At 39.5% G+C, this 22,257-nt stretch overlaps 1 protein-coding gene and 2 pseudogenes across 1 annotated transcript; 2 read left to right on the top strand and 1 right to left on the bottom strand.

Moving 5' to 3' along the window:
- The window catches only part of LOC101138063 (UDP-glucuronosyltransferase 2A3-like), a 476,474-nt pseudogene that overhangs the window by 70,391 nt on the left and 383,826 nt on the right, over positions 1-22,257 (top strand).
- Positions 11,433-11,806, top strand: LOC101131917 (metallothionein-2-like). The gene has a single exon (XM_055385837.2). The coding sequence runs from the start codon at positions 11,464-11,466 to the stop codon at positions 11,647-11,649; it is 186 nt and encodes a 61-aa protein (XP_055241812.2). The 5' UTR covers positions 11,433-11,463; the 3' UTR covers positions 11,650-11,806.
- Positions 17,834-17,992, bottom strand: LOC115934519 (uncharacterized; annotated as a pseudogene).

Raw genomic sequence — 22,257 nt, 5'->3', positions numbered from 1 at the left:
GAAAGTGCTGGGATTACAGGCATGAGCCACCATGCTCAGCTTATAAATTTCTAAGAAGCAAAGCATTCAAAGTGGGATCTGGCTTTTTCTAAAAGCCTACAGTCATATGCATTCACAAAGAGATGATCTGAAATTGGAACTTAGGTTTAAAAGAGAAGTAGAGTGTAAAGGTTTGGAAAAGTTGCAGCCTGACCATGTGGTGGAAAAGGAAAACCTGTTTTTTGGGGAGAAATTCAAGTCAGCTGCAGAAATCTGCAAAAGTAAAGAGAAGCCAAATGTTAATAGCCAAGACAATGGGGAAAACCTCTCCAGGGTGTTTCAAAGTTCTTCACAGCAGGCCCTCCCATCACAGACTCAGAGGCCAAGGAGGAAAAAATGGTTTCGTGGGCCAGGCCAAGGGCCCCCCTGCTTTGTACAGCTTTGGGACACGGTGCCCTGTGTCCCAGCTGCTCCAGTGCCAGCCATGGCCAATGGAGGACAAGGTACAGCTTAGTCCATTGCTTCAGAGGGTGCAATCCCCAAGCCTTGATGGCTTCCACATGGTGTTAAGCCTGCAGGTGTGCAGAAGACAAGAGTTGAGCTTTGGGAACCTCCACCTAGATTTCAGAGGATGTATGGAAACGCCTGGATGTCCAGGGAGAAGTCAGCTGCAGGGGCAGAGCCCTCATGCAGAGCTCATACTAGGGCAATGCAGAGGAGAAATGTGGGGTGGAGCCCCCACACAGAGTCTCCACTGGGGTACCACCTCATGCAGCTGTGAGAAGAGGACTACTGTCCTCCAGATTCCCAAATGGAAGATTCACTGACAGCTTGCACTGTGTGCCTAGAAAAACTGCAGGCACTCAATGTCAGGACTTAATGCCACCAGATGAAAGCAGCTGCAGTGGCTGTACCCTGCCCAGAGCCACAAGGGCAGAGCTGCCTAAGGTCTTGGGAGCCCACCCCTTGCATCAGCATGCCCTGGATGTGAGACATGGAGTCAAAAGAGATTATTTTGGAGCTCTAACATTTAATGACTGCCCTATTGAGTTTCTGATTTGCATTGGAGCCTGTAGCCCCTTTGTTTTGGCCAATTTTTCCCGTTTGAAATGGGACCATTTACCCAATACCTGTAACCCCATCATACGTTGGAAGTTATTAACTTGCTTTTGATTTTACAGGCTCATAAGCAGAACGGACTTGCCTTGTCTCAGTTGAGATTTTGGACCTGGACTTTTGGGTTAATGCTAGAACGAGTTAAGACTTTGGGGTACTGTTGGAAAGGCATGATTGTGTTTTGAAATGTGAGAAGGATATGAGCTTTGGGCGGGGCTGGGGTGGAATGATGTGGTTTGGCTTTGCATCCCAACCCAACTCTCATCTTGAATTGTAATCCCCGCATGTCAAGGGAGGGACCTGGTGGGAGGTGATTGGATCATAGGGGCAGTTTCCCCCATTCTGTTCTCATGATAGTGACTGAGTTCTCACCAGATCTGATGGTTTAAAAGTGTGTGGCAGTTCCCCCTTCATGCTCTCTCTCCTGCTACCTTGTGAAGAAGGTGCTTGTTTCTCTTTCACCTTCCACCATGATTGTAAGTTTCCTCAGTCTTCCCCAGCCATGCAGAACTGTGAATCAGTTAAACCTTTTTTTTTTAAATAAGTTACCCAGTCTCAGGTAGTTCTTTATAGCAGTGTGAAAATGGACTGATACACCCCTGTTCTCCACTTTCTACTTAGTCTTTTAGTAATGACAATATAGCCTTTTACCATCCCCTTCACCAGACACTCCCTACAGGGTAAGTTCATCTATGCACTCTAAGATGGAACTCTCTTTGAGAGTTAACAGTCGATTTATAGACCAAAGCATGCCTGCTATGGAACTCTCACCCACCAGAGGGTTACCTCAAGAGATAACAATTGAAAAACATGTCCGCTACTCTCTCCCAGCTAGGGAGTTTTTATCATAGTCCTGCCCACAAAAATGCCAGAAGTCACCAGCTTGACCTCCTGGTAGGTAAGGGACCAAGCTAACATGCAGACCCCTCACCTTGCTCACTTCCTCTCCTGCCTTTTAAAAGTGCCTGCTTTAGGTTCTCACTCATAAGTAGGAGTTGAAGAATGAAAACACATGGACACAGGGAGGGGAACAACACACACCATGGCCTGTTGGGAAGTTGGGGACGAGGGGAAGGAACTTAGAGGATGGGTCCGTAGGTGCAGCAAACCACCATGGCACACATATACTTATGTAGCAAACCTGCACCTTCTGTACATGTATCCCAGAACTTAAAGTAAAATAAAAAAATAAAAAAAGAAAAAGAAAAAAGAAAATGAAAAAAAAAAAAAGGAAAAAGAAAAAAAGTGCCTGCTTTTGCTCCAGAAACAAAGTAGTAAATTTAAAGTTAAGACTCCTGTGCTTCTTCCCCTAAGCTAGCTTGGGAAATAAATCACTTTGTTTATACCAGACCTCGCTTTTGCTAATTGGGCTCTGCAAGCATTGAGTGACTAACCTGCATTTATTAGTTACATTCCCACTGCATTTGTACTTGTCTCCATTACAACAATTATAATTATAGATACATTTTAAGTTACTATGGAGCCCCAGCAGAATGCCTGTCACATCAAAATTATCAAAGAAGTATTTAGTAAAGAGAAAAAAAAAAGAATAAACAGAAGATATCAACAGCTCTGGATTCTATCATTCAGTGACCAGCATTCAATCAACTCTATATAAATTATTCTCTCTCTTCCTATATTTTCTCCTTTGTCCAGTAAGAAACTGGACTCATGGCCAGGTGCAGTGGCTCATGCCTGTAATCCCAGCACTTTGGGAGATTCAGTGTGGTGGATCACTTGAGCCCAGGTGTTCTGAGACCAGCCTGGGCAAAATGGGGAAACCCCATTGTGGGGGTTCAGTCAGGCTGGTGGGAAAAATTTTAGTTATCATAGCCACAAACCCTCTTGGAAGGCCTGAGAGTTTGCATAACTTCAGTAATAGATCTAGCTGAAGGCAGCCTAGTCCCTTTACCTTTAGTTAAATAGGTTAAAGTAGATACAAAGGAATGTGGGGGAGTTTATCTAACTAGCTTGTTTACTCATGTGGTCCTAAGACTAATCTTAGGATGCTTAATTGCTTTCTACTCGGGAGGTCCGCAATGTCAATTACCCTCTAGTGGTGCTGACTCAAGCCTTTGTCAATTAATCTTTACTGAATGAATGTGAGTCTTGCTGGCTGTCTAGGCTGGAGGTTCCAACTATTTACGGCACTCTTCTTGGTGTCTGTAAGTGGCCTGGATGCTCAGCCAGACTGGCAAAGCAGAATATCTGTGTCAGTGCACGTTATTCATCTGTCGTTGGGTCAGGGTCTGCAGGACAGACCCCTGCACCCCATCTCTACAAAAAACACCCCCCGCAAAATTGTCTGGGCATGGTGCCACATGCCTGTAGTCCCAGCTACTTGGGAGACTGAAGCGGGAGGATTCCCTGAGTCCAGGAGGTGGAGGCTGATATAAGCCAGGATCGTATCATTGCACTTCAGCCTAGGCAATAGAATGAGACCCTGTCTAAAAAGAATTAAAAAAAAAAAAAGGAAAGAAAGGAAAAAAAGAAAAACGATATGGAACTTGAACTTTCGTTGACTTTGGGCACGTCACATGGCTTCGATTTCTTCATCTATAAAATGTCAACCACAGAGTTATTGTGAAGATCAAATGAGCTGTGCACGTGAAATGAAACTACCTTTACAAGCATTAAATGCTATAAAAATTTTAAGCATGGCTCTTAGTAGTTTTAGCTCTAATTTTCTATTATTCTAAATAGTGGAATGTGGTAGAAGTATATCACTGTTTTTTCTTTTTTTCTTTTTAACCAGTGGTGGGGATAAGGGGAAGGAAGTGATTGAAAAATCGAAAGGGAACTTCTTACTTGGGTAAGTCTGGACTTAATTGTGCCAAACTTTCTAAAGCAGCTTCCAGGACAAATTTCCAGGAATATTTAAAAAATTGTTTAGACTGACTGGAACACAGATATGAAGCCACATTTTTTGTGCACATGTGACTATGTGTGCCTCTGGAAGATTTCAACACAAACACGCTCTCATCTAAATTAACGCTTTCCTCTGAATTGACTCATTTGACCAGCATAACCAGTTTGCATGCCAGTGCAAGCAGAGAAGTTTGTAATAAAAAGAAGAAAAGAATGAAAGGCATTTAGAAATTGAGTGGTTAAATGTACACTTAGTTAATCATTGTATTTGTTTCTCAAGGGCTTCTTAACCTTTTGGAGAAAGAAAAATATGGCAGAAAGCTGACTGAAGTTTGAAATTAATATGTGCAAAATGTCTGTAGAGGATCTAGTCTATCCTCCTTTCCTTCATCTTAAGACTTAATTTTATCCAAAAATTAAGTAGCCTGATTAGTCATCCTTGCTTTCTTCTCTTCCTGGCTCCTTGGGTTTTTTCCCACATGTATTTGTTGAACATCTATTACAAAGCAGGCACTGCCCAAGGCATTGTTTTTAATGTACAAATAGGGAGTTTGAAATTCATCCTTTTGATCAGAAGTTCTCAAACTATACAGTGTATATGATTCACAAGGAAAATTTGTCAAAAGTGCAGATTTCTAGTCTTAATCCCAGATATCAGATTTGAGGCTCTTCGTGGGGCCTGGCAATCTGCCATTTTAACAAGTGTCTGGAAGAGCTGTGGCTCATGCCTATTATGCCAGTACTTTGGAAGGACGATGCAAGAGGATTGATTGGAATTTGTGACCAGCCTAGGCAACACTGCATGACTCTGTCTCCACAAAAATTTAAAAAATTAGCCAGGTGTGGTGTTGCATGACTGTAGTCCCAGCTATTTGGGAGGCTGAGGTGGGAGGATGGAGTGAGCTGTGATCATGCCACTGCACTCCAGCCTGCGTGACAGAGGTGAGACCTTGCCTCAAAAGACAACAACAGGGCTGAACGCGGTGGCTCACGCCTGCAATCCCAGCACTTTGGGAGGCTGAGGCAGGCGGATCACCTGAAGTTGGGAGTTTGAGACCAGCCTGACCAACATGGAGAAACCCCATCTTTACTAAAAATACAAAATTAGCCAGGCATGGTGGTGCGTGCCTGTAGTCCCAGGTGAGACAGGAGAATCGCTTGAACCCGGGAGGTGGAGGTTGCAGTGAGCGAAGATGGCACCACTGCACTCCAGCCTGGGCAACAAGAGAGAAACTCTATCTCAAAAAAAAAAAAAAAAAAAAAAAAGACAACAACAATGGCCGGGTTCAGTGGCTCACACATGTAATCCCAGCACTTTGGGAAGCCAAGGAGAATGGATTATCTGAGGTCAGGAGTTCGAGACCAGCCTGGCCAACATGGTGAAACCCTGTCTCTACTAAAAATACAAAAATTAGTCAGGCATGGTGGCAGACACCTATAATCCCAGCTACTCAGTAGGGTAAGGCAGGAGAATGGCTTGAACCCAGGAGGCATAGTTTGCAGTGAGCCGAGATCGCACCACTGCACTCCAGCCTGGGTAACAGATGGAGATTCCATCTTAAAAAAAAAAAAAAAAAAAAAGACAACAACAAACAAGTGTTAAGCAATTCAAGGGACTCCATTCACCTGTTTGAAATTAATAAAACACTTAGTGATTAGATTAGGTTGGTGGGCAGCTGAACTCTTCAAGATTTTATCTATATCTCTTTAAGAACTCCAGAATCGGGGCTCTCTGTTCAAATCCAGACTCTGCCACTTAGGAGCTATTCAGTTGATTGTATTAATCAAGTTAACCTCTTTGTACTCTGTGTCCTCCTCTGTGACAGTACATGGGAATCAAAATATCTACCTCAGAGAGTCACTGTGCAGATTTAGCAGGTAAAGCATGGGTGTTATCTGGCATATAGCAGTAAGTACAAAAAAGTAGCTACAATAATAATAACATAACATATAAATTAATATAATAACATTGTTATCATTATTGGCAGTAGTTTTACTGTGGCTCTATTTTTTAGAGAGAAGAGAGAAGACACAAAGTTTTGCCCACAATAAGTGGTCAGGTCTTGGAATATGACTAGATGATTGCTTCAAAAGAGAGAAGTGTTCTGACTGCTTGTATTATGTCTTCTGAGGCGGAAATTGCTGTTAGTAACAACCATTTCAGTTTACATTTTCTAAATATTATTAAATCCCTGAGTAGTAGGTAATATTATTGCTATTCTGACATTTTCTTCTCGTGGCTTAATTTAAAAGAATCAAAATTATACCCAGCTCAGAGAAGTAAACAACAAATGTTCTCACGAAGCATCTAAGGCCAGGTGCAGTGGCTCACGCCTGTAATCCCAGCGCTTTGGGAGGCCGAGGCAGGTGGATCACGAGGTCCGGAGTTCAAGACCAGCCTGAACAATACAGTGAAACTGTGTCTCTACTAAAAATACAAAAATTATCTGGGCGTGGTGGTGGGAGCCTATAATCCCAGCTACTAGGGAGGCTGAGGCAGGGAACTCCTTGAACCCTGGAGGTGGAGGTTACAGTGAGCTGAGATCGTGCCACTGCACTCCAGCCTGGACGACAGAGTGAGACTCCGTCTCAAAAAAAAAAAAAAAAAAAAGCATCTAAAACAGGGGTCCCCAACCCCCATGACACAGATTCTGGTCCATGGTCTTTAGGAACTGGGTTGCATAGTAGGAGGTGACCAGCAGGCAAGCAAGTGAGCATTACCACCTGAGCACCACCTCATGTTGGATTAGTGGTGGCATTAGATTCTCATAGGATTGTGAACCCCATTGCAAATTGTGCATGTGAAGGAGCTACGTTGTAAGCTCCTGATGAGAATCTAACTAATGCCTGATGATCTGAGATGGAATAGTTTCATCCGGAAACCATTCGTCTCTCTTGTCCATGGAAAAATTGTCTTCCATTAAACTGGTCCCTGGTGCCAAAAAGGCTGGGGACTGCTGATCTAAAAGACGTCCTCATCGTAATCACAGATAAGGAATACAGAATACTGAGTATTGGAGGGAAGATAAAAAGTTCAGTTTGGGTCAATTTCTTCACTATTTACATACACTTAGGGCCGTATACCCTTACATGCTAAAATTTAAATGCATGCATTAGCTCATTTAATCTATAATTGCCCTATAAGTAAATTGCTGTTATAATCCCTATTTATTTATTTATACATTTTTTTGAGATGGAGTCTCGCTCTGTTGCCCAGGCTGGAGTGCGGTGGCATAATCTTGGCTCACTGCAACCTTCACTTCCCAGGTTCAAGCGACTCTCCTGCCTCAGCACTCCCTGGGACTACAGGTGTGCACCACCACACCACGCTAATTTTTTAAATATTTTTTAGTAGAGATGGGGTTTCACCATGTTGGCCAGGTTGGCCTTGAACTCCTGAACTCAGGTGATCAGCCCACCTTGACCTCCCAGAGTGCTGGGATTACAGGCGTGAGCCACTGCGCCTGGCCTATAATCTCATTTTAAAAGATGCCATTATAAGACATCTTTAAAAATGAAATTTATTCTCTGAAGTGTCAACATAATAAGAAAGAAAAAAAAGACACTTAGGTTAACTAAAGTAATAAAGGAACTCAAACTTGAACCAAGAGCTATGTGATCTTAAATCTCACTTTAGTCTGCATATCAAACAGCCTCCTAGACACTTTGAGGCTCATGGGTCTGAAGTGGGTGTAGTGGCATCTTGGGAAGATTTAATAGGACAACAAAGGTAAGTCACACAATGAGCCCTAAATTCTAGTCTGTCCAAAGCATGCTCCTTTCTAAAATTATATTCTAAAATGTTAAGAAAAAATACAAAAAAGGGCATTTCAGAAAATGTTTTATAGTCCTTCCTCCGAATGACTAACCTTACCTTTTTTCTACATTGCATATTCTTTATCCCAAACATATGCAGAACATGTTGATGTGTTCTCTGATTACAAAGTGTTTTCATTTGATAATGTAATGACTCAGTAGACTTGTGAAATGCAGGCAGAAAAAAATCATTTAAAACCAAAATTGACTGTGCTGCTTCTACCTGCTAAGGGAAGTGATCTAATTCGCATCAGAGGAGTAAGAGGCAGAGTTCCCTTCCCCTTTTGTAAAAGAAAAATGGGGACAGCAAGCAAAAAATCACTCAATTGTTAGGAAAAAATATCTAAGCCACCCTCTCACCTTCCTTCTCTTTCCCAAGAATTGGTTGCACTACTGAAACCAGAGGAGTGCAGGAATTCCACTATTTTGTAAAATAAGTTTGAGCCAAATTTGCTTGAATTTCTAAGACAGGCTACTTTGGCTGATACACGAATTAAGCCTAAAAATAAAACCTTTTGAGATAAATTGGGTAGTACAGCCACAGAATCGCAGCCGAGTCAAGGAGGGAAATCCTTTTGGTATTGTGTTTAAAAATCATTTTTAATTTTCCCTACAACGAAGCGAAACTACTCACATGTGTTTAATTGTTCGCTCTGAAAGACTCCACAGGCCCGTTACGAAAATAGTTTTTGGCATGAGTAGTGATCTAGTTATAAATCAGTGAAAAATAAATTGTGTCCATAAAAAAGTTACAGAATTTACCCCTGTGCCATTAAATATTAGTTAACAACCTTGATTTTTAAATTGATGTGCCATATTCTACCATATCGATACTGTATTTGATATGGTTCAGTTGCAGACTGCTCTTCCAGAATAAATAGGCAGAAAGGAATTTATCACTGGCTGCAAACCATTAGATGGCTTACAAACTGTTTGGAATTGTAGGGGCAGGCGCTGTGTGAGCGTTTAGGAACAACTTCCATTCTCCAGAAATGGCATGTGTAGTCCTGCGATCCAAAGGCAGCAGTGTCAGGTGGAAGCGCTATAAGCCCGAGGCTGCCATTGGCAGAACAAAGCAGTCTCGGCCTGGCTTGGCAGCATCCAAAAGGACCGCAGCCGCCCTGTCGCTGCACACGGTGCATCTGATTGGCGGAACCCAAACCCTTCCGCAGCCCTTCCTGCGAAGATGTCTGGGAAACGTAGTTTTTACCTTCTAACTTCTAAGGCACGGAAAGCTTATTCGATGTTGATTGTAATGGAAATAGAACTATGTATTAGGATTTGTTTAACCATCCCTTGAGTTTTAAATTTTTTGGTTGTTACGTAATTTTCTCTGTAATAAATAAATAAAATAAATTCCCTAAACAATATGAATACTTTTCGAATTTTTGATAATGATTGCAAAATTGCTCTCTTGAAAAGTTATGCCAGTTTATACTCCTTCCAGCGATCTTTGTTCCATATTGTCAATCATGATTAATACATCTGTCAATGCTTTTGAAAAGGAAAGTGACGTATTATTTAAAAACTTTGAATTTCTTTGGCTAGTTTGAAGATTTTAATTCTCACCACAAGTGAATTACGATTAGATTTTTTTTTTTTTTTTTTTTTTTTGAGATGGAGTCTCACTCTATTACCCAGGCTGGAGTGCAGTGGCCAATCTCTGCTCACCAGCAACCTCCGCCTCCCGGGTTCAAGAGATTCTCGTGCCTCAGCCTCCAGAGTAGCTGGGATTTGAGGCATACGCCACCACGCTAGGCTAATTTTTGTATTTTTAGTAGAGATGGGGTTTTTGTCCTATTGGCCAGGCTGGTCTCGAACTCCCGACCTCAGGTGATTCTCTGGCCTCGGCCTCCCAAATTGCTGGGATTATAGGCATTAGCCCCCGTGCACGGCCACAATTAAGTCTTTAGACGATCTGTTTCCCCAGTATTTCCCAGCAATGTATTTATGAATCATCTCGCATCTCGCATGGTGAGAAACTTAACATGATAGTTCAACCATGTAAAATTATTACCAGTGAAATAAATAACTTGATGTCTAGTGACCTCTTACAGTAGCTCTGTATTGGTAGATAGACACTTCTTTTTTGATCTTTCAAGTATATAGTAAAAAAATGTTCTTTTTACAGTTTTCAATTTTTTTTTTTTTTTTTGAGATGGAGTCTCGATCTGTCTCCCAGGCTGGAGCGCAGTGGCCTGATCTCGGCTCACTGCAACATCCGCCTCCCCGGTTGAAGCGATTCTCCTTCCTCGGCTTCCCAAGGAGCTGGGATTACAGGCATGCATCACCACGCCTGGCTAATTTTTGTATTTTCTTTAAATTAGAGACAGGGTTTCACCATGTTGGCCAGGCTAGTCTCGAACTCCTGACCTCAAGTGATCTGCCCGCCTCAGACTCCCAGAGTGCTGGGATTACAGGTGTGAGCCACCGCGCCTGGCTAATTTTTCATGTTTTTAGTAGAGACGGGGTTTCTCCATGTTGGCCAAGCTGGTCTCAAACTACTGACCTCAAGTGATCCACCCGCCTTGGCCTCCCAAAGTGCCGGGATTACAGGAGTAAGCCATCCCACCCTGCCTTGTTTTCAAAATTAAACTTAGTTGAAGCCTGTAAGACTTAAAATGAAAGCAAGATTATGTGACTTGATTATGATGCAGCCAAATGAATTTAGATGCAAATGCTAGACTTGAAATGTAAGCGTACGAATATACAGCAGTATAATTTTATGAGGTCTGGGGGTTACTTGTGCATGAGCCCAGGATTTAGATATCTGGCTACTCACTGTAAGATCCATGGAAGGAAATAAATTCTGTAAGGAAGCACTGTATAACTCAAAGAAACTAGAGAGGCCCAAATGTCCAAAGCTGCCATTTCGCTTGCTGGAATTCGCTGGTGGAATAACTACCCTTCCCCGAATTAATGAGGCTAAATGAATTCCTGGGGAACCCTCAGGCTGTCAGTGTAACACCTCCCAGATCTTTTTTCTCCAGCAGGTGGCATGTACAGCACCATCCTGAAATGGTGATAACTTTATTATTATTATTATCACTATTCATGGGGCTAACCATCTTCCCTTTTCTTCCCAAATAAGTACATGGAGTTGTAGCATAGGTATTAAAGAAGGCTCGTCAGGCATGATGGCTTAAGTCTGTAATCCCAGCTACTGGGGAGGCTGAGGTGGGAACCGAGGAGTTCAAGGCTACAGTGAGCTATGATCATGCCACTGCACTATAGCCTGAGTGACAGAAGGAGACCCCGTCTGTAAAAACAATTTAAAGAGAGAGAGAGAGAGAGAGAGAGAGAGAGAGAATTCTTGTTTCAATGACCTAGAGGAAAAAAGATGTTATAAGTTCGCTTTTGAAACTGGAACATTAATTTTTCACCATATTAAGACAAGACCCTGTATATACACATTAAACTTAAACAGCTATCTTTTAGGCTGTTGAATGCAAGAAGGTAAATTTAAGTACCATCTAGTGGTAGGCATCACCCTCCACCTAGTGGCATCGCTCTCCATCTAGTGGCAAGATAGGCGAATTGAAAGCAAGTGCCAAAGAAGAAATAGTCTGATACTGAAATGTTGAACAAAAGTTTAAAAAGACAACAGTATTGACCACGCCTCCTCCAAGTCCCAGCGAGCCCGTGTACAACCTGTCCCGACTCCAGCCGCCTCTTCAGCTCGCCATGGATCCCAGTTGCTCCTGTGCCGCCGGTGACTCCTGCACCTGCGCCGGCTCCTGCAAGTGCAAAGAGTGCAAATGCACCTCCTGCACGAAAAGCTGCTGCTCCTGCTGTCCTGTGGGCTGTGCCAAGTGTGCCCAGGGCTGCATCTGCAAAGCGCCGTCGGACAAGTGCAGCTGCTGTGCCTGATGCTGGGACAGCCCTGCTCCCAGATGTAAATAACGCGACCTCTACAAACCTGGATTTTTTATGTACAACCCTGACCCTGACGTTTGCTACATTCCTTTTTCTATGAAATAATGTGAATGATAATAAAACAGCTTTGACTTGGAAAAAAAAAAGAGAATAGTATTAAAGTACCAGTTAAACTTTACCACTGTTTTATTAAATTTTAATATAAATAAACTATGTAAAATAATTCATGATTGTAGCAGGTTATCTAATTTGGAAATAAAAAGAATACTCTTGCTGTATGGTAAACAGACTTCCTAGTATGAGGTCTTTTCTTGGAATTATTTTATCTTAGTCCTTACCTAGAAGGACTTAGGAAGTGACAAACAGTGCTAAAAACCCGAGAGAAAAGTTAAGACATAGTGACAGAATTTTGCAGGACAAAAGAGTGATATTAGTACAGTCTTTCTTATGTTAAACCTTTTATGATCTTAAAAATCTTATCTTTAAATCTTAAGAAGCTGTTGGATTATATTTTAATCATTGCAGGGAAAAGATTTAGAAATTATGTTGTCAACCAGTTTAGATCAAATCGACATCAGAATTGGTTTTTTAGGAGGAGATTTTTGGTACAATAACTTTGTAATCTGAGGATACTAATCAGGGTATAATAGTACACTTAATTAGTATGATTAGCTGATAGTCTCTAGTTAGGACGACAGTCATTGAGCCTATATCAGGTAGTTACAGTGAGCATCTATCTGTTCTAATATGTTCAGCATTCTGTTAGGATTAGTTGGTGTCCATGCTGTCCTTGTTATTAAATCATCTGAATATTATCCAAGACCATACGGGACTGTATGTTCACAGGAAAAAAATAACAAAATCACAAAATGTGAAGAATGTATGTACTATGAAAAGAAGGTAGGCAAACAGATATCTTTAAAAGAGGAAGCTAAAAAAATAAAAATAAAAGAGGAAGCCAAATGAATGGATCAGATAGAAAAAAAGTTCAAAAGTGTAATAATTTTTTAAAAAGGACTATAAATATTTTTAGAGACCCAAAGGAGGAAATTAGAAACATGAATCAGAAAAATCAGTTATGAAGGACCAACTGGAGATATTCGGTATGAAAAACCTAACAACTGAAATAACTCAGTAAGTATGGTATTAGATAAACCTTATAGATGTTTTTTAGATACTGCTTTTCAGAGTGAACACACTTGAAATACAAATTAGTGAGCTGAAAGATCAGGTCAATCAACTCTTCTAGAAGGACTCAGGAAGGACAAAGCAGTGCTAAAAAACTGAGAGAAAAGGTTAAGATACAGTCACAGAATTTTGCAGGATGAAAGAGTGATATTAGTACAGTCTTTCTTCAGTATCTTCAAGGATTGGTTCAAGGACCCACTGCCTTCATAGTAAAATCCAGGAATGCTCAATTCCCTTATATAAAATGGCTTGTTTGCTCATAATCTACATACATCCTCCTGTATACATTCAATTATCTCTATATTACATGTGATACCTAATACAATAGGAATGCTATGTAAATAGTTGTTATGCTGTTTTGGTTTTTATTTGTATTTTTTTAATTGTTAATTTGTTTTTTTCTTGAATATTTTTGGTCCCAGGTTGTTTGAATCTGTAAATGCAGAACCTGAAGATACATAGGGCTGAGTGTATTTAATAGAAAGAGGACAGAGAAATTGTTGAAATAAGAGAAATTTGAAGCTAGGATGCTATATCCAATTAATTCCATGTAAGGCTGAAATAAGTTATTGTAAGGTACACAAGGCCTCAGAAGGCTGACAAAAATTCTGTTTGAAAACACTTTGGGAGGATGTGCTCAAGTAAGACAAGGAATCAATCCAGAAGTTAACCAAGAGATGTGAAAAGTGTGGAACAAGTGAAGCTTTGTAACGTGTTTAGGTAAAAAACTGCCAGAGGCATCTTTAATATAAACAGCTTCAGGAAGAGAGACACACTGTATTGCTTTCTTTATCCCAGAGATTTTGGAGAGTATACATAGGTGTCATGCATGTCGTATGTATATGTGCGTATTTGTTGGAGGAACAAAGCTCAACCCCCACCCCCGACAAAATCCCATGAGTTTATTTACAAATTGTACATGAGAATATGCGCTATTTCCTATCTTCAGACGTGATATTTAAAATATATAACAATTAGTACAACATAGGGCACTGACCAATCAGAACAAACACCAGCCAAACTGCTAGAGCAGCTTCCTGGATGCTGTGCCCTTCATGTCGGGATTATGAGTACACCTCTGGTGGGCTGGGGCAGAGGCATGGGGCAGGGGCTCAAAGTGGCTTCTATTTACCATGTATATAGGATTGTTTCAATATTTTAACAACTTGTATGGTCATGTATACTGACTGAATAGCAACTCTGCTATGAGACATAAGACATATTTGATGACTTCATGCAATTTTCTGAAACATGCTCTTTTTTTTTTTTAAAATAAACCTTGGGCAGATGTTATGTTAAGACAGTCTCTGTAGTAAAATAATTTGCCATATTGGAGAGGCTTATCATCTTTACAATGAAAGTCAGAAAATATAAGTAAAACATATTAAGTAGTACTAAAGCAGAGAGAATAATCAAATATAATCTTACTCAAGATATTTTCATGACAACTCAGCTTGCAAGATGTTTTCCTAGGCTTACTGGGTCATAAATATTCGGTATCATTTTTTTTCCTATATTTTAAAGAAAAGGAATTTGGAACACGTAAACTATAAATCTAAGTTTTAAAAAATCTAAACAATAGTTTCCTCTCATTGCAGACCTCAATCAAATTGCAGGCTGGAGCCATGCCCAATATGCCTCTTCAGAGCCACAACTACCCACAGGTAGGTGGGCACTTGGTGAGTGAGGATAAAAAGTTTGTTGTTATAAGTCATTGAGTTGTGCAGTTGTTTGTTACACAGCAAATGACATTCCTTTTTTACTTATTCATCATTCATTCAACGTATTCTAAACATATAACTATGAACTATAAAAACCCAAAACTGGCTTTTCTTTTAAAAGATTGACTAGACAAATTTATGTTAAAACTAATCAGGAAAGGAATGGAGATGCAAATAAACAACAGCACCCATGAAGTTTGCGTTCTACTATTGAAACAGAAAATACACAAATAAACTGGGAATCCCAAATGGTTCATAAGCAAATGAAGAGTGACTTACCCTTACTCTGTAATCAGAGAACTGCAAATTAAAACAATTGGAAAGTCTGAGAATATCATGCAGTGATGAGGATGTTGGGAAATAAGAAATCTCCCATTCAACTTAAGGGAAAGTAAGCTGTTGCAACCATTCCAGGGAGCAACCTGAAAGTACTTGATAAATTAACTATCTTTATACTTTCTCAATGATGTAGCAATTACACTTCTAGGTCTCTTGCACATGTCCCTAGGAATATTTTTCACAGCAATGTTTATGGTAGTAAGAATGGAGAAAGTCTAGATGTCCATTGACAGAGGAATGGGAAATAAAATAAGGGATAGACACATAATAAAGTTATATTCAGCACTCAGAAATAATGTTCTAGATTAATATTTATCTGGATGGCTCTTAAAATATCATGACAAATTGGGGAATAAACAATATGAGATTTATAAAAGAATAACTTTCAAGGATATTACATGCATATGCCCAGAAACACCAAATTCATCTTGAAAGATACACATATATCTAAATGAATATAGCAATGATATACTGGTAGGGTATAAATTAAATATGTAAGGGTGGGGTGAGGTGAGAATGGTGGATGCATGGGAAAAAGGTAGTAAAAAGTAGAAAGGTAAAATTTAAAAAGGGGTATTGCACAGATGCTGAAAATGTGCAATGAAATGAAGGGTGTGATTAATTCAATTTTGTGACTTGATAGTCTAAAAATAACTATATGTAGTAGAATCTGAAATATGAGGAATAGGGAACTTTAAGGGAGTATATGGAAGTCAACGCTGTCTAAGCATGTGCACACTGAATTCTCACACTTTCGATGATCTCCTGCTATTATATCTTTTCTAAGCTTAGAGGAAGATAAATACCACAGTAGTTATATTTTAATTCTAGTTTTGTTTAGGTAAATGATAATAATGAGATAAGCTACAAAGTTCTAATTGACATATCTATTAGTATTAGTATACATAAATGTAGAAAATATATTTCAAAAGAAAAAAGAATGTACTATGATTATCAAAAACCTCACCTTTCCACATGATACATATTGTTGATATTTTGATATTTTTCCACCATGGAATTTATTTTGCAATTACCTTGTTAATCAGTATAATGTATAATGTGAGGATTAAATTGCATCTATGGATCTTGATGTGTTATCTTTAGAACTTATTTAGATTGAAGCTATCATTTTATCTTTTTAAAACTACTATATTAATGATCTTGAATGAAGATTATTATAGGAGTTCAGTGCCTTGCAAAATTGTCTTGTACTTACCCTGTGCTTCATACTCTTATTGTCTTGCCTCCTTTGAATAATCACAAAAGAAAAAGAAGGCAAAGGAGTATATAGCACAACCTATTAGAGGAAACGGCTGAAATAGTATTCTCTTAATGTTTAATGTGACTATTAAGAGGGTATTATGCTGGCATGTAAAACAGTTAATTGTATTCAGTGTGTTTTAACATCACTGATTAATTGATGGCGTAGTGAACGTTCATCTTGGAGAAAATATCACCTTTGTATCTCAGGGGATCTAAAGAATGTCTTTTGCTGCTGAATAAAGTGCTTCAAAAAGTTCAAAGGGAGAAATGTGTATTTTTTTTTATGGTAAGGAAGGATAGATTTTACCACTTGGGAAAGTAACAGCTTATGAAATCACGCAGTGATGACTGTAATTCAGCTGTCATCTGTTTCTTTCACCTTCTAACCAGTGAAAAAAGTTAGGTTACTTATTTCTTTGACTAAGTAAATTGAAAAGGAATAAATTCAGAAAGATTATCTAAGGAAACTGGTTATTAGAACAAAATGGTTTGTATTCACTCTGTAAATGAATGCTCCTGCTGCTTTTCTCTTCATTTTAATCATAATATTTCTTTTTTCCGGTTGTTTCATGTGAATTTTATTTTATTGTTTGTTTTTGTTTTTGAGACGGAGTCTTGCTCTGTTGCCCAGGCTGGAGTGCAGTGGTGCCATGTCGGCTCACTGCAATCTCCTCCTCCCCGGTTCAAGCAATTCTCCTGCTTCAGCCTCCCCAGTAGCTGGAACTACAGGCATGAGGCACCACGACTGGCTAATTTTTTTGTATTTTTAGTAGAGATGGGGTTTCACCATGTTGGTCAGGCTGGTCTCAAACTCCTGACCTCAAATGATCCGCCCGCCCTGGCCTCCCAAAGTGCTGGGATTACAGCTTGAGCCACTGTGCCTGGCCGTGAATTTTTAAATATATCACATTTCAAAATAATTTTGCAGTTCCAAAATAATTATTTTGTAATTCAAAGACAGTTGAATAAGCAAATCCCTTGGGATTTGATTGTGTCAGAATTATAAGGTCCTGCTTATTTTTATTTTTATTTTTGGAATTTGTCTGATGGTTGCTGATTATTGTCACCGGTTCCTCACGTTTGTTCCCAAAAGAAGTAGGATTTGTGAGACTTGGTTCCACCTTTGATTTTGATCCATCCGTCTGGATCAGGCTAAGTCACAGACTCCCTAGGTCATTGCCACAATTTTATAAGTAAGGCAACTAAAAATAATCTATAGTACTCACTTTGAAAAGATCAATCACTCAATTCACTGAGTGTTAATAACTGATTTAGCTCAGGGAGAAGGACATTTCTCTTATTATTCTCTATAAGAAGGCAAAATATCTAGGTTCTTACATTTTCGAATAGCAAAGTAATGTTGAAATTAGATGGACACCTTGACATAAATCTGAATAAAAATAACATATCTCAGGAATCTTTTAGTATTATATTATTGATATAAAAATTATTAAAATAGGCCGAGCGCTGTGGCTTACGCCTGTAATCCCAGCACTTTGAGAGGCTGAGGTGGGCGGATCACGAGGTCTGGAGATCGAGACCATCCTGGCTAATAAGGTGAAACCCTGTCACTACTAAAAATAAATAAAAAAAATCAGCCGGGCGTGATGGCGGGCGCCTGTAGTCCCAGCTACTCGGGAGGCTGAGGAAGGAGAATGGCGTGAACCTGGGAGGCGGAGCTTGCAGTGAGCCGAGATCGCGCCACCGCACTCCAGCCTGGGCAACAGAGCGAGACTCCATCCCCCCCCACCAAAAAAAAAAAATTATTAAAATAGCAATATTATTAATGTCTACACTTGGTCTTAGCCAAAAGGCCAAGAAGATATAGTTTCTTAAATTTCTGAGATATTTCTAATTTATAAAATGCTTCAATATACAGCTTTATTTTTATTAATTTAATTTATTTATTTTTTAGATACAGAGTCTTGCTGTGTTGCCCAGCCTAGACTTGAACTCCTGGGCCCAAGTCATCCTTTTGCCTCAGACTCCTAAATAGCTGGTACTAGGCGTGCGCATCACTATACCTTACCTCCATACGCAGCTTTTTAGAGGCAGAAACTATTTCACTGACTTCTATCCCTTAAACCCAGAAATTGCCAGACATAGGTCAATAAGTGCCTAAAGTAAACTTCAGTCTTTTGTTGCTGTTTCCCACCTCCTATATTTGAGGAATTCTCTGCAATATGTATCTTTAACAGAAGCTCCAAAGGCCATGTGCTCTATATCCCATCTTTCTTTTCAACTACAGCACAGTAACATGACTTAGGCTCACCTGATCAGCTGTACCCAGTTGAACTTTCACTGGGAGCTGGTGATGCAAAAGAGTAGCAATGGTGGAGAATCTATTCTGATAGTGGCAGCAGTATAGATAGCAACAACCTGTTCCAGGGCAGTAGTGGAAATGAAACTAGTGGTGGCATACGGTGGCTGGTGCCTGAGGTGATGGCTGTACATGTGGTGGCATCCAGTGTTCAGCCATGGTGGGAGCAGTCCCCTTATGACCCTGGATCTATGGTTTTACTTGTGGATCTGGCTGGTGCATAGTGCTCATTGTTGATCTTCCCTTTTTCAAAACTTGTTTCTTTATTCTTCTTGACAATTCTCTTAGATATATAAAATCTTTTTAATAAATTGTGCTTAAATTAGAATTGGCTTCTGTTACTTGCATTAATATACTTGACTAATAAAACATGATAACCCTATCAAGACAGGTTTTACGAATACTGTTTATATATCAGTAAGCAAAGACTAAGAGACAGTAATTTACTTGGCTAAGATTAACGTTTAGTAAGAACTAAGAGCCAGGAAGCATACATAGTCACTCCGATTCTATGCCTGGGTCTCTTTCTTCCCTATCACAGTGTGGCAGAGATGGGTTAATTTTCTAAGTACACAGAAAGCTTGCATTTCACAACTTCTCTTTTAATTCTCAGCATCATCACTTGTTGTAGAGTCCCCCAGAGAGCAACCTGATCCATATCACAAACCTGAGACAAATTTTGGTTGCCTTAAGCCCTTACAATTTGGAGTTTATTCTTATAGCAGCTAACGATCTTTACTCCAATTAATGCAGAAATTAGTAACAAAATTGAGGTGCTGTCACAACAAAAACTTAAAATACGTGACATTGACAGCTGTTAGCTGGATAGTGAAGAGAGAGATACCAGAGATCTACGTTGTATGGTGTTAAAATTTTTGGTAAATTTATTACCTTCTTACAAGGCAGAAAATGTACCTACTGGGCTTGTCGTTTTAGAGGAAGAGTTTGCAAAATCAAATGTTGGCAGAGTTTGTTGGGACTGTTGGCTTATTTGGAAAAGTGTAGTAAAAAAAGAGATGTTCCCAGAAGAAGATTGACCAATTGATGAACAGAAATGAAAGTGGAGAGAGAACAGAAATTCAGAGCTTTTCAAGTTGAATAGTCCTAACTTTGAAACCCTAAATAGTAAGAAATGGACTTACAAAAGGCTTTGAATGAAAGAAGTCCAGTACAACTTGATACTAATAGTTGGATAAAGGGACTCACAGCAAAGATCAGATTAGGGTATGCCTTACACAGTGTTTGCTCCAAATAGACTCAAAATACCTGCCATTGAGTAAAAAGAGGAACCACAGTGGCAAAGAAGCAACACAGATCAGACTAGACAATCATTTCTAGGAATAAACTATTGGTATAGTTACTGGCATGTGGATTTGATTGGAAACAAACAGATAGAAGAATATAAAATTTTGAATAAATGATTTTGCCAATGGAGTCATGAAATTGCAATAAAAAAACACGTAGGATATCAGAATTTAACACAACCTGCATGTCCTAAACCTTCAAGCAGGTGGCAGGCAGTAGGCAGTAGGCTTTCACATTCATATAGCTGCCAAAAAGGTCATGTGCCCCAGTTCCCACTGCAGATGCGGTCAAGGAGAGTAATAGACAGGGGGATACCTTCCAGAGGGTGAGGACATTGCATAAAAGAACTCTCTCCAGAAGACATAAACAGTGCCTAATGAAGAATTTCTCCTGTCCCCAAGGCAATGTCTGCCCAATGGGATTTTAAAATTGCCCCAAACCAGTTGCTGTGTTTCTTTCTCCCCTTCTAAATGGAAGCATTTATTGTGGTAATTGTAACCCTTCTCCACCATTGTAATTAGATATGTATTTATTGTCTTTTTAGTTCATAGGTCTCCGGAGCCTGGGGCATCACATCTAGATGGAAAGGACTGAATATCAACTGAAGAGCCTAAATTTTGGGCTGATGCAGTCAGTGATTAAGAGTTTTGGGTCAGTGATGGGGCGAATATGTTTCATGTGTGGGACGATAAATAAAAGGGATGATGCATGACCAGAAAGGAGGACTGTGGCAGAGACAGCCTAGATGCTCACCAATCTTATTTCTACTGTTTGGGCAAATGGAAACTGCTATAGTTCAAAGCCTCTCTTGGAGTTAGATTGCAATCATATGACTGAGAAAAAGAATGTGAGCGAAACTCATTGGTGTCACTTCCAAACTTGGCTCTTTAAATGTTCTTCACAATCATTCATGTACTCACTCTACTGTCTTATGACTATTGTACATATTCATGCACATAGTGATGTTTCCATACATATAATGTGTAATAATCAGATCAGGGAGAGTCGCATATCTATCAGCTCAAATGTTTATCATTTCTCTGTGTTGGGAATGTTCAATATCTTCCTTCTAGCTATTTGAAACTATATATTATTGTTAACTCCTGTCATCCTACAGTAGTATAGATTATTATAAGTTATTCCTCCTATCTAGCTGTAATTTTATATCCTTTAACAAATCTCTCCCTGTCTCTCAGTAAAGTGTCCTGAGATAGTGGAACTTCTCTGGTTAACACTTGGAAAAGAATTGCTGAAAAGAGCTGTCTCACCAACTTTGGACTGTGATTTTGTTTTGTGAAGTCATTGTGATTTTGGGATAGTTGTTTATAGCAGCTAGCAAGTCTTAGCATGGCAAATACAGTAACTGTCATACTCAAAAATATGATACAGAATAAATTATGTTAGGTAGATTAAATAAATCTATATTATTAATAAATAATATTTGTAAGTCTGAATTTTATCTGTTGGAATGTCAGAAAAGAATGGGGATTATATAAAAAGGAATTGTTAGAAACCAGAGTGTATCCTATATAGGATCATTAGTGAAGAAATAGATGGAAAAGTGGAAATGAATAACTATTTCTTCCACACAGAATAAAACCCAGAAACAAAGAAAAGTTAAGTAGTATTAGATAGTGATTCCCAAGCCTGGGAATGGGAGTCAGTGATGCTCACCTAGGAGAGAATATTAAGGAGTGAGTGACATGAAAAAATGTCACGGAGGGAAAGGGTAAAGTTTTAGTAAGTCCTATGGATGACAATTATATATTACCTGCAGCTTGTCCTACTAGAGGAATAGTCTCTGTGCCAAGAGGAAAAAAAAAGGCTCAGAATTTCTGATCTAAGACATAGGTAGTTAAGAACTCAAAAGGAAAAATTTAGTCAGTGTATAAGATGATGGAAATCTTGTTTTAAGAGAACTGAATTATTGGAGAATGTGTAAGAAGAAAGAGGTGTTAAACTTTCGAAGGGGAGTCAGATTTGCTCACATTTTTAACCTTTAACAGTTTCCCACTTTTTTTTTGAAACGGAGTTTCACTCGTGTTGCCCAGGTTGGAGTGCAATGGTGCGATCTCGGCTCACAGCAACCTCTGCCTCCCGGGTTCAAGTGATTCTCCCGCCCCAGCCTCCCAAGGAGTTAGGATTACAGGCATGAGCCACCACACCCGGCTAATTTTGTATTTTTAGTAGAGACCGGGTTTCACCATGTGGTCAGGCTGGTCTCGAACTCCTGACTTTAGGTGATCCGCCCGCCTTGGCCTCCCAAAGTGCTGGGATTACAGGTGTGAGCCACTGCGCCCAGCCCCCACTTTTATATTTTATATTTTTCAGCATTTGTTAAGTTTCCCTTTGGTAAGATTTACCCTATTCATAAGGAGGTAAATTCATCCTTTATCTATGTTTATCTATTATTTCTAGTGTGCAGAGCATTCAAAGTACATGGTATCACTGTAAAAGTTAAAAAAA

Source organism: Gorilla gorilla, chromosome 3 (assembly GCF_029281585.2).
Source record: "Gorilla gorilla gorilla isolate KB3781 chromosome 3, NHGRI_mGorGor1-v2.1_pri, whole genome shotgun sequence".
Taxonomy (NCBI): domain Eukaryota; kingdom Metazoa; phylum Chordata; class Mammalia; order Primates; family Hominidae; genus Gorilla; species Gorilla gorilla.
Note: the sequence above shows the minus strand (reverse complement) of the source record. Positions and strands in the feature narration are given on the sequence as shown.